General features: G+C 46.4%; 1 protein-coding gene across 1 annotated transcript in view; it reads right to left on the minus strand.

Annotated features, from left to right (window-relative positions):
* The window catches only part of ATP1A1 (ATPase Na+/K+ transporting subunit alpha 1), a 28,525-nt gene extending 21,767 nt beyond the window's left edge, over positions 1-6,758 (minus strand). Inside the window, exon 1 of the mRNA XM_062595206.1 lies at positions 6,576-6,758. Within this exon, the coding sequence (XP_062451190.1) occupies positions 6,576-6,587 (12 nt within the window). The 5' untranslated portion in view covers positions 6,588-6,758. The remainder of the gene's footprint in view (positions 1-6,575) is intronic.
* Between the last annotated feature and the right edge of the window lie 5,645 nt (positions 6,759-12,403).

Below are 12,403 nucleotides of genomic sequence, written 5' to 3' on the forward strand. Positions count from 1 at the left end.
TTAGATGTGGTCCTAAGTATAATCCTAAACAAAAGGTAAACCCCCTTCTATAAGGTACCAAAACCAAGCACCAGTATGGCATTGTAATGTAGTTTCTCCTTTAAACCCTCTACAGATTTCCAGGCTCTCACAAGCCTCCAGTAGCAGATTTTTCCTCCCTTCTCTTCTGCAGAAGACATTACACCCCTTCCAAGTTTTATGCCATGACACTTTCACCCAATAAGAACTGAGGAGTACTTTGAGATGAAACAGCAGTTAGCAGCAACATAGTCAAACCAGTAACAAGATTAAGAAGAAGGTTCTGAGTCACTGCCTTGCTGTTTGCACGAGCACCTCAAACCACAAATTGGATTCCCTAGAGCAACAGCAATCCGGACACAAACTATTATTATAATCCAAGAATTGACCTGTTGAATGACAAACACAGGAAGGGTTTTTTGTTATTACTTACCCTGATAGATGCAGAAACCAAAAACAAAAGTGAAACTGCCCAAATGAAACAAATCACAACTTCTAAGGAACCCGTCAGACACATCTAGACAAGACCATTTTCTTTCTTTCTTTCTTTTCTAAGCCCCATGCACACCATTCTGCAAACATATTCATACATTTCAGACACAGAAGTCTCCTCAAATAAGGGGAAATAAACTTTGAATTCCACATATCCTTGCATGCAGCCAGAGCTGTGCAATGGAAACTAAATAAATGCAACAGATTCTAGCTGTTGCCTCCTTTTATCCAGAAAAAAAGGCACAAGACTACAGACTGTCAGCATTCTTGACATTCTCCTTTCTGCACCAGAACTCCTATTTCATTATTTTGTTAAAAAAAATAAAAAAAGAGAGAAAACCACAGAACTTAAAACAGCACAGTCCACACATTCCAGGATCACAAGAATTTGCCACAGGGCAACTTGCAGAAAGTCACCATGAGGCTTCCCTTTTTAACTTTACTCTCAGATTCAAATAAATATTAGATCTTGAGTAGTAGTAAAGTCCAGACATAGTCCCACATAAAACACATGCTTCCTGTTTACTGCTCAAAATGAAAAGTAGCTTCCAATGAAGGTGATTAAGCTGGGGCTTTGATTAGCATTCTATCATCTTATTTCACTCCCTTCTTCATAAACAGCTTAGCAAGCTTTTGCAGGTGGTCTAGGAGCCCTGGTTCTTAGAAGACTGAGAACTACAGTTACTTAACACACTCAGAGGGGAAGGAAGAAAACAACCCAAGAATGTAAGAGCTTCTAGCTCTTGTAGCTAGAAAGGCAATCTACAAGCAGACAAACATTAAGAAGCACATTGCCTCTGTTTAAGCATGATTTGCAAAAAGAAATAGAAAAGCCATCAGCTGCAATCAAGAAAAAAAAAAAAGTGAAGCTACTTGTTTCCTTCAGCCTCTGAGTACTTGTCATCCTACTGAGGAGCTCAGAGCACCTCAGTTAAAAAAATATTACTCCTTCGTTGCCTTGCTACTGCATCCCAACTTTATCGAAAATATAAGACAGTAGCATCAGCTACAATTCTTGCTATAGGGTTACTTCAGTCAGAAACTGGACTTCCTGTCCCATCATTCAAATCTGAATTTGACACATAGACCCTGTTTCTACCTTAATGGCCAGTGCTTCTCTTCTGGCAAGAAGATCAGGATATATTCAAAGGCCTGTGCAGCCTGCACTGAAAGGAGATGAGGGGTTCATCCCACCCCCTTGTCATTGTAAAATTTCCCTGTTCTCCCCTTCCTTTTCCTGCCATACAATGAAGAAAACATATGGGGCTCCTGACCTACATCTTATCAAGAATTAATCACATGGTCTGAACACAAAGGAAGGTCTGTCTCATCAGAAATGCCCCCTCTGCTATTTCGCTTAGCTGAGGAACTGTGACTCATCAAAACTGTGACAAGAAAAGCCACAGAATATAACCTTTTTTTCATGCAAGCTTTTTCCATTGGCTGAAGCAGAACATTTGTACACAGGGATGCAAGAAGTTTTATGCACCACCCCCTCCCCAAAGCCCTATTGTCTTTAAGATACAACTTGTGTTTTTCCACTCTGTGCTAATTGAGCCGTTTATGGTTGATACTGAGACGTGAACCATCATTAACAAGGAAATGGGAGGAGTGCGAGTCAACAGACAATTTCAGCAGTACCCGGTTCTGATATCATCTACCCTTACCGGCAATGTTAAGTAAAAGATGATTTAAGTAGTCTCTGGAGACCCAGTCTGTTCTAGTATTTAGGTAGTTAACTGGGCAGAACAAATGGAAAAGTTACTGTCCTGCTGTCTCATGAGACAAACTTAAGTAAATACATTAACCAGATGAGTCATGTTAGTAACTGTTACTATTGGATTGGAGACACTGCTCTGTAGAGATAATACGTGATTTTAGCAAGGGACATAAATACCCTCTTTGGAACTTTCTCAGTCCCTTTCAGAAGCTCTGCTCAATCTCCCATCTTTAATCAAAAGTCTAACTGACTGCATCAGTTGAACAGACTCTCAGGAACTATGGCAGTACTATGTAACTTTTACTAAGCAGCCGTAATTTCTCATTGTGAACACATCCTATTGGGATTGAGCAAGCAGACTTGCTTCATAGTCCCAAATTCCTGCAGGACAACCCCTGCTCACATGAAAAAGCAAGGCTTTGCCATCAACGTTGAAATGTGACCATTCATACGCTACGTTTTCTCCAAGCCCTCTGAGTAATAGGGCCAAAGTCTCCCCTGCTCCTTGAAGACTCAGGAGCAGAACTAGCTTTCCAAACACTACTGGTGTGTAACTGAGGAGCCCTTCCTTTTTCTTTGGTGCTGTGCCAGCTATGAAGTGTTATCTGCCACAATTCTGCACCTGGAACATTAGTGTGTGTGTGTGTACTGTCAACCTAGAACTCTCTAATAGTTGTCAAACACATGAAGGATCAATGGACTGGACACAGTTCTCCCCTACAACAACCAACAGCTTCAACTGTCCCTTGAAAGGGTCTGGGTTTTTGAAGTGTGCTATTTTGTGCTTTTGGCACATCAGGATTCCCCTTATGTTGTGGGACTGCAACACACAAGTACAGAACACTTGTCAAAGACCCTCCTATTCCACTGCACTGTCTTGAAAAAAAAAAGTATTGGCTGGGGCCAAGGGTTTTCTTTGGCAAAAAGAATATTCTATCACCCCCCCATACTAACAGAAGCGGGAACAAAGATGATTTTGGAGGTGGTGCTGGTTAACATATTAAGACTTAAGCACACTAGATAAGGAATGCTTTGATTTGCATAATTTTCCCCCAGTTGATCCATTAAGAAATAAGTCTTCCTAGTTTCTAACAGCAGACAAGCTTAACTGAGTTTCAGGCATTAATATTGTTCTCCTGAAGCAACTGAATACACTAATGATTATACTCTACATACATGTAGCAAGGCAAATATAATGAAACATGCTGCTGTCCACAAACAGCTTCCAGGCAAATACTGAGCAGAAATGAAATATTGTCTGCTTTTCTCCACTACACATAGCCTTTGATAAATCTCCTGTTTGGGGCCCCCTCCCTTAGCCCCATTACCATTTAAAGCAAAACAGATGCTCCAGTCAGCTTTTCTTCACCCATACATGCAAGCACTCAGAGAGGTCTATCTGTGTGTCACACACTCTTAGTGTCTTTTCAATGCTAGGCTCCCATGGGAAAGAAAAATGCAAACGCTTAAAGAGAGATCTGTGTCACACATTGTCTCACACAGGGCATGCACACACACACACACACCTCTCTCTCTCGCTCTTTAAGGCTCTTTTTCCCATGGGAAAGAAAAAAAAATTACTTTTTAGGAACCCTAAGTCAGAACAGGCATTTGCTGTTCAGTTTTGCAATCATATACAGTCTTTTCCAGCTTCTTGCTCTTTCACATCCACTTTTTTCAGGGTGTGCCTATTAGAGCATGCTTTCCTCACTGCTAAATGAGCCAATCTTGTGACTTAATAGCAGAAAGCGTGAGGCAGCCATACACTGCTGTATTACCCCTCATGTAGGAGGTTCAGTGTCAGCCCAAATTGCTTATTATGCATGTAAGGTATGTAAATCTTACTTTCATCACAAATTAACTCTCAGTGATCAAGTAGAGATAGCCTAAACTCCCCACTGAAACCTTCTGCATCCTTCTTTGATGAACTAGAACATCCAGAAGTCTTATTAACTCTTCCCCCACCACCCCATATTTATCTCTTAGGTGACCTCGTACTGTGCACCGTGTCTGTTCCTTCCAAGTGACTACTACCAGTTAAACTACACAGTAGACTGAAATACATTACACTGGGCAATTGAGCTTAATAGGTGGTGGTGGAAATGCTCCTCAGGGCACCTTTTTCAAATAATTGTCTTTTCAGCTGTGTTTGCTGTTCTCCTATCATTCACATACTCCTGTCAATATTGCCATTGCTATACAGCACTGACTAACTCTACATTGTCCAGATCAACATCTGAACAGCGCTTTGAAAATGCAGAACAACTGTAAGCAGCTAGCACTAACAAGCAAGTGGAAATAATCTTTTTTTATTCCTATATCTCTGGGAACCTTGCAGTTATGCTGCCTTCATGGAAGTAGAGAAATTATAAATTTTTCCAGGAAAGAGTTGGGGGGGGGAGGTAAACAGAAATCTACCTACTCCCCTCCCCCAACTGTACAACATCTAGAAGCAAAGTATTTGGAATGAGAAGACCCCAAAGTTCTTACAAATAAAAAAATAAACCCATACTCAGAGAAATTGCTTTTGTTTATTCCGAACAAGATCAGAAGAACAAAATCAGAGCAACTCAAGAGGTATTTCTGCTCCCCACATGGCAAAATTTGATACAGTGATCAAAAACCAGAATCTTGACTTCTGCTTTCAAGAGCTTTCAAATACATACTTTTATTAAAAAGAAATAATCCGAATTAAGGACTTTTCATTGTGGGTTATAAGGTAGAAGACTAAAAGGAAACAAAGTGCTGATATAACTCCTCACCCCAGTATACAGGAACTGCCGCACAGCACTCTAGGAGACTTTATCACACCAATTAACCAGAGGGACATGATAAAGTCTTGAATGATCACCTTCTCTAGTCCATCAAATCTTATCATATCCTCACTGGTACTAATAAGCAAATTAGCACTAATAAGCAGGGCCTTTTAGCCTGCCAGCTTCCCCTACCCCCAGGCCTCGTGCCTCCAGAAGTCTAAAGTACTCTTATAATAGCCAAAAAGATATTAGAGCAGCCACACTTTCAAGCTGAGCTCCAAAAGGGCATCAGATAACATCACTTACAGAGCACATTTCTGTTTCCATGCTGACTAGAAAACTGTCAGGCTAACCTTCAACCTGGAGCACGCTTTCACCAACAGCATGCATAACGAAAAGGAGTGTTTATCACCTCGGAACCGTAGCCGAGAGATTTTCCACAGAACAAGCTGTGGAAAACCTCATACCAGGACAGGACATCACCCAGCTTTTAAAAATCAGCACTCCTAACCTCCATCCTCTATGCTGCCTGCGTGGACAGAAACCATACCGGGAGCGAACACAAAGCAAATGCTACCAACCTGGCCGGATAAATTTTAGGAGACTATTCCCAAAGAGTTTAAGTTAAAATGAAACCCTCAGGTTCCTATTTATATATATTCTGGCTGTGAGGTTTAACTTTTAAATAATTGTCTCCTCCGCTCTTCCCTCCCCGCCCGGCTTTCCCTGGGACAGAAACGCTACGCGATTCCCGCCGTTGCGACCACCAGAATAAGGGGCCCATTGACAGCGCCGCGCGGCCATTTCTTCAACCACGTCTTATTCAACCCCACCCTCCGCCCATCTTCCCGGCGAGGAGGAGGCGCCCGCGGTGTGCCGGGCTTTTGCCTTCCCCCTTCTCGCAGACATCTCCGCTACTTCCTCTCACGGAGCAAGCTGCCCGCCCCGAGGGCGCCGGCGGCCGACGCGGGCACCCGGAGCACGCCGTGGGGGAGGGAGGGCACCACCCGCCAACGGCTGCGGCAGCCGTTGGCCGCCGTGGCAACCGTTCGCGGCTGCCGGAGCGCCGACCGCCTTCCCTCCCCGCCCGACTAGGCTCCCCTCGCCCGGCTCTGTCTCCCGGGACAGCGGCACCGGCACCAGGCGCCTCCCTCCCCCCCGCTCACAGCCTCCCCCCCTACCCCGGGACAGCGGCACCGGCACCAGGCGCCCCCTCCCCCTCCGCCGCTGCCAGCCCGAAGGGCCCCGGCGTCTCCCAGCCCGGGGCAGACAAAGGCGGGCCACATCTGCCGAGGCGCTCGCAAAGCCCCCGCAGCCACGGCGCAAGCCGCAGGCGGGCCCTGGGGGAGGCCCCCCTCTCTGCCCCGACCCGGCGTTGCCCCCCCCCACGACCCGCCCGCCCGGCGACCAGCCCTGGCTCCCGCTCCGGCTCCTTGAATTTCCCACTCCCGGTTGCATGCCCACGCCCCGGGCATGCGCTCCGCCCCGCCGCGGCTCACGCCGCCGCCGGGGCGCGCTCGAGGGGCGCCAGCCCGCCCCGGTTAGCCCCTCAGCCGCTCTGCATCCCCTCAGCGGCCGCCCCTGCTCACCCCCTTGCCCATGGTGCCGGGCGGCTGCGTGCGGGACCCGCAGATGCAAGCGCGGTGCGGGGCTCAGCGGCGCCACGTGTCCCGGCTGGCGCCTGGTGCGGAACAATAGCAGCAGCGCCGGCGCTCCGCCCGCGGCTCCGTCCTCCTCCGTGCCTTCCTCCTCCTCCTCCTCCTCCTCCTCCTCCTGCTGCTGCTGCTGCCGCCGCCGCCTCTCCTCCCTTCCACTCCCCCGCCCCCCTTGCCCTTGCCCCCGCCGGGATAGCTCCGCGCTCTCGCTGCAGCCACCCGTTGTTCCAAATGCGGCTAGCTTCCCGCCGCATAAAGAGCCTTCTCTGTGCCGCGCCGCCCCGCCCCGGCCCACCCCTGCGCACCGCCCCTCCGCGCCCGCGGGCGGCGGTAATCGCGGGGGAAGGGGGGGAAACGACTCGTAGGCGGGAGCGCTGCCAGCGGGCTCGGCCCCTCCCGCCGGCTGCGGGTGCTCCTTGGGGCTCACCTTGGCTGCCCGGAGCCGGCAGCCGGGGCGAAACGGGGAGTGCAGAGGCGGGTGGCTGAGGGCGCTGCGCTGCGCTGCGCGGCGGCGCGGCGCGGCGCGGCGCGGGGGGCGCTGCGGCGCGGCCGCCGGCCGCGCGGAGCCTCTCGCGGGGCCGCCGGAGCCGCCGCCATGTCGGGCCGCGCCGGCCCGAGGGTGCCTGGGCTCGTTCCCCACTGCGCCGGCTTTCCCAGGAACTGTGAAGTGGGGTGAGATTTACGTAATTTATCGCTAACGGCCGTTATTTACAGTCAGTGAAATTACGTGGCGACAGGAGTCTCCAAGGTCACAGTAGGAACCGACTGTGCTGTATCCTTTGCATTCCTTAAGCAAATATTGAATCACTCCCTGGCGTTTTTGAGCCACAGGTAGGAAGATCCTTGCCTTCCGAAATCCAACCATTCTCCATTGATACCCTGACAGAACATCAGAAAGAACCGAAGGGCAGATAAGCTAGTGAGTTTCCCCTGAAAAACACAGTCCCGGAGGCAACACAGCTCTTGTTTTTCCCCAAGAACAACCAGGAAGCCCTGCTTGAGTTGAAGCAGTGGGTGAGCAGTGCTGCTTAGTGCCAAATGCCGTGTCAGGATGGTGACGTGGTCACACCGAGGAGGACCGTGGGCTTCCCTCGCAATGCTCTTCCCCTTTCTGGTTTCTGCAGCACCGCAGGGAGGAACGCACGCTGTACGGCTGTTCCTGATCACTGGTCTGCAACGGGGCTGAACCAAAAGGAATGGGATGTGCTCAGATCTGGCCCCGTGGCTTGTCACAGAGTATATAAGTGTTAGCAAAGGATGTTCTGACTTGGAGATGACTTCTTTTGCTTGTGAGGGTGGTGCTGCACTGGGGCTTGTACCCAGAGAGGCAGGTGCATTGCTATCCTTGCAGGTGTCACAGGCTGGCTTGACCAGGCTCTGGGCAATCCCATCTAACTTTGAAGCCAGCTCTGCTTTAATGATTCAAGACCTCAGGCAGTGCCTTTCCATCAAAGTCGCTCTCTTATTCTCTGCTACCACATTGGATGCTTGGAAGGCTGGGGTGACACGATGCCTGAAATGAAACCTGCTAACCTAAGGTTAAAGTTCATCTGTATGCCAGCAGATGTGAATAAACTTGACAGAAATAGCTCTAAAGGCTTTAAACTTCAATAATTACTACAGATTGTGGTCAGAACTCAGCAAAAAGTTATGGGGCAGGCTTCTATGCTCTATATTGCTCAGGAAGTCTGACTAGGTGATCCTTATCATCCCTTTTGTACTTAAAAATCTGGGAAAAACAGATGGATGCCAAAGTTGCTACTCTGTGTGTGATCAGTTTGATTTTTAGTTCTGTCTTCGTACACCAGCAAAGAAAATTAAAGCATCTGCTGTTTTTTGTTCATGACAATTTAGCAGAGCTTACAGGACCACGTATGAGCTGGGAAATACCCAATCCACCATGGAAGTGTTTCAGGGGCCTCTTCCCCACAGGAGGTTTCTTCATCTGTGGGCCAGAACACACTGGATTAGCTTTGGGAGCGCTGAGAACTTTCTCGCACAGAAGAACTTGCATTCAGGTAGTTAACCACTATCCTAGTAAGCAGGGTTTGAAACTCCCCTCAGCAGCAAACTTAAGCCTTTCAGGTCTTGGACAAGAGCTTTGTGATCAACCTGTTTGCTAACAGACCCTTGTATGCAAGGGACAGAGATGCCACTAAAACCATCTCCTGGCTGGTTGGTAGGAGGCTCCACAGCATTTGTGAAGCTTGGTTCTGTCACTGCCTGTTAGACCTTCTTTGAGAGCCATGAGTGGATCTCACAGCTGATGCCATGCAGACAAATGAATACTGCATTTTGGGATTCCAGCTGGGCTTACGAATGGCTTGGCCTGTAGGGTGCTGAGGCACTGCTGGGACTGAATATAGTCAACTTTAAAAACCTGTGGTGAGCTCAGATGCATTTTTAGAGGGCAAGGAAGAAGGGGGTTTTGGAGTCACATTTTTAGCCTTCTGCCTGAGATCTGTTTTATGCTGCTGAAGGTCTTTATTGGATCTGGCACTGTTTTGACAGACTTACAGACAAAAGCCTTCCATTTACCTAGAAAACACATGGCGTCTGAACAGCAGTCCCCCTCCAAAGCTGCACCATCTTGACCCCAAGGCAGAGCTCTCATTTAGCTCTCATTACTCATCTTTCAGGCTTTCTTTTAAGACTTCCCGTAAAGGGCTAGATCTTGCCAGCTGAGGGAGGTATTAGGAACTGGTTAGAAATTTCTGAACTGAAATCACCTACTCATTCGATTTTCACTCCTTATTAAACTTCAGTTTCTTTCAGTGTAGCTGTGAAGCATCTTATATGTGACACTAAAAAACCTCCAAAAAACTTCCAAGACATTTTGCCACTTGAATTGAAACAGCTATGGCCTAAACAGTATAGCTGAGTTGGAATAGTGTAAATTTGATCTGTTTGCTTTGGGATACTTGATGTGTTGCCATTTCTTCATGATATGAAACTGTAGTGTGCAATGATGATGTTGTAAACTTACACCTAGTATCTCTTTCAGGAGAAAAATTCATCCCAGTTCTCTCACTGGCAGTGATTTAAATTAAGATCAAATCCATAAGGATCAAAGGAAAAATCATTGTTTAAAATCAGACATTGAGGGTAAAGTACTTGTATTCTCCTCCCAAAACAATTGTAAGAGAGATTAGCTTTAGAAAAAACAGGAAAGTTCTGATTTCAGTATCTACAAGCAATTAGAAACTCTTTTTGATATGTTGGCAGGATGACTGAGAGAAGTAGAGATAACATGCAGGGAACTTCACTCTTGCCAGTGGATTAAATCCAGTCAGGTTTCAATACCTGAAAATTCTTGCTCTATGGCTTGTGAGTCCCGCTCAATTCAGGCTGGGAGTAATTGTGAATCTTTTCTGAAGATTTGGTGTTTTATATGTATATATACACACACGTATATGTATTTATGTATATATATATATATAAAATGTCCTTCTAACCCTTCATTGTTTGTGGTGCAGTTGTGGGCTGCTCAAATTCTAGGGGTAGGTAGTACTAGATGCAATGAGTGGAGAAGATGGGCATTATGAAAATAGTGCAGGCATTATATGAATGCCTACTGCTGTTATTAATAGCATGTACATCACATAATCCTTCTGTAGCATTTTTTACTTTGAGACCCAGAGAGTGTTTTGCAGCAGGGAGTTTTATTGTGCCCATCTTAGGGATGGGAAAGCAGAGTCACGGAGAGAAGAAGGCAGGCATGCAGAAAAACTTTAGCAGATTCTAGGTAAGAGTCCAAGGGTTGGAAAGCCCTTTGCTCTTGTTGCTGGATACAGCAGCTTCCACTCAAGCAGAGAAGACTGAGAGGGGATCTTATCAAGGTATAAAAATATCTTAAGGGAGGGTGTCAAGAGGATAGGGCCAGACTCTTCAGCGGTACTCAGTGACAGGACAAGAGGCAACGGGCACAAACTGAAACACAGGAAGTTCCATCTGAACATGAGGACAAACTTTACCGTGAGAGTGACAGAGCACTGGAACAGGTTGCCCAGAGAGGTTGTGGCATCTCCTTCTCTGGAGATACTCAAAAGGCTTCTGGACGGGATCCTGTGTAACATGTTCTAGGTGACCCTGTTTGAGCAGGGGAGTTGGGCTAGATGATCCCCAGAGGTCGCTTCCAACCTTGACCCTTCTGTGATATTCCTGCTCTTGCCAACAAACTGCATGTAGCTAGTAGCTAGACACAGGAAAGCAACTCTTCTTTGCCCCTTTGCAACTGTCACAGCCTAAGTCTGCATTTGCTGGGACAGCTAGGATGTTAGATCCCAGTAGTGGATGCTACCTGGAATAGGAAAGAATCCTATCTCCTACCTAGTGCTTCCTGTGGGATCCTCTGTGTCCACCAGCATTTTGCCTATGTTGCAGCAAGTGCCACACATTGGCCTTCACCTTGAAAATCTTCTTCTTCAGTGGCAAATACATCTGTGAATGTTGGGGCAATTTGCCTCTGGACAGTACAGTGCCATTCACTTCAGAGATAACAAGGTCCTGCAGCTCCTACTTACTCAATAAATCTAGAGAATGCAGCTAGATGCAAATAAGCTATTTTTACTCATCCATTTCTCCCTTATCTCTAGATTCTCTAGAGGATGAAGTTACCTACAGCACACTAAAGCAGGCAACAAAAGCAGCCGCTGTGCAGATAAAGTGAGATGTGTTCCACCATGAGGTCTCTATATAAATGAGGTTTAAAGAGGCAATCAAAAGGGATTCATGCTTTTTGAAGGGTAATTCACTTAACAGAGAACACAGGGAACACAAGGTGATTGTATGTAACTGTATTTCTATCGACCTTCCAGCTGTAATTACAGGTCTCACACCCCCTGCTGGCTTGTCTCCTGGCTTTAATGAGATCACCTTAAGAGATAAAGCTGGGATATCACTAAAATGACTGGGGAAAGCAATATCTAACTATGGGGTGAGCAAAGATCAAGATCCACTACAGCTGGTCAGGCTTGACTAAGTTTCTACATGTGCTTTTTTCCTTCCTCTGGCTCATAGATACAAACATTTTACACTGTTGGCAATATTTTGCATTTTTCTGAAGCCTTTCAAGTAAATCCTTCAAATACTGTTGCAAAAACATTACAGTGGATCCTTAACGACTCTTTGAAAATTAAGTCTCTGTCCTTCACCCTTACTGCACATAAATGGTATAACCTTCATTCAAAGTCATGGCATTGTGGGTTGCAGAGGCGAAGAGCAAAAATATCAAGCATTCCAGTCATTTTGAGTGCCTCAGTGTTGTGCTTATACAAAATTCCTAGGCACTTGCTGCTTATGTAGGTGGGAACTTCAATTGCTCAGCTGGTCAATATTAAGTTCAAAGGGTCTCAGCCTAAGAACTTCAAAACTTTTTTTTTGTCTTGTTTTACTGAAGAGGAATCAGAGGTTTAATATAGTCATGCTGCAAAACAGATCAAAGGATGGAACTGAGGAGAGCTAGACTAAGGGTTTTCAACAACTGGTTCACAAATCCCTAAAGACTAAAGACTACTTGTAGGGGGACCCTGTGATGATGAGGAAAGCAAAGCCATTGACAGCAAATTCAAATACACTATTCAAGGATTTGTACTTCTTCAGAAAAAATTGTACTTAGAAATCCACAAATCATAATAATAAAGGTTTAAAATATTACTCTAAACAAAGCTGTATCAGGTATTTATGTGACACTTTTTTTAATCCCATAATATAACATTCCATTTTTAGTTGCAGACACTGTTTTTAATTCCCTCTTCTTTGCC

This window comes from Rhea pennata, chromosome 1 (assembly GCF_028389875.1).
Source record: "Rhea pennata isolate bPtePen1 chromosome 1, bPtePen1.pri, whole genome shotgun sequence".
In the NCBI taxonomy this organism is placed as follows: Eukaryota; Metazoa; Chordata; class Aves; order Rheiformes; family Rheidae; genus Rhea; species Rhea pennata.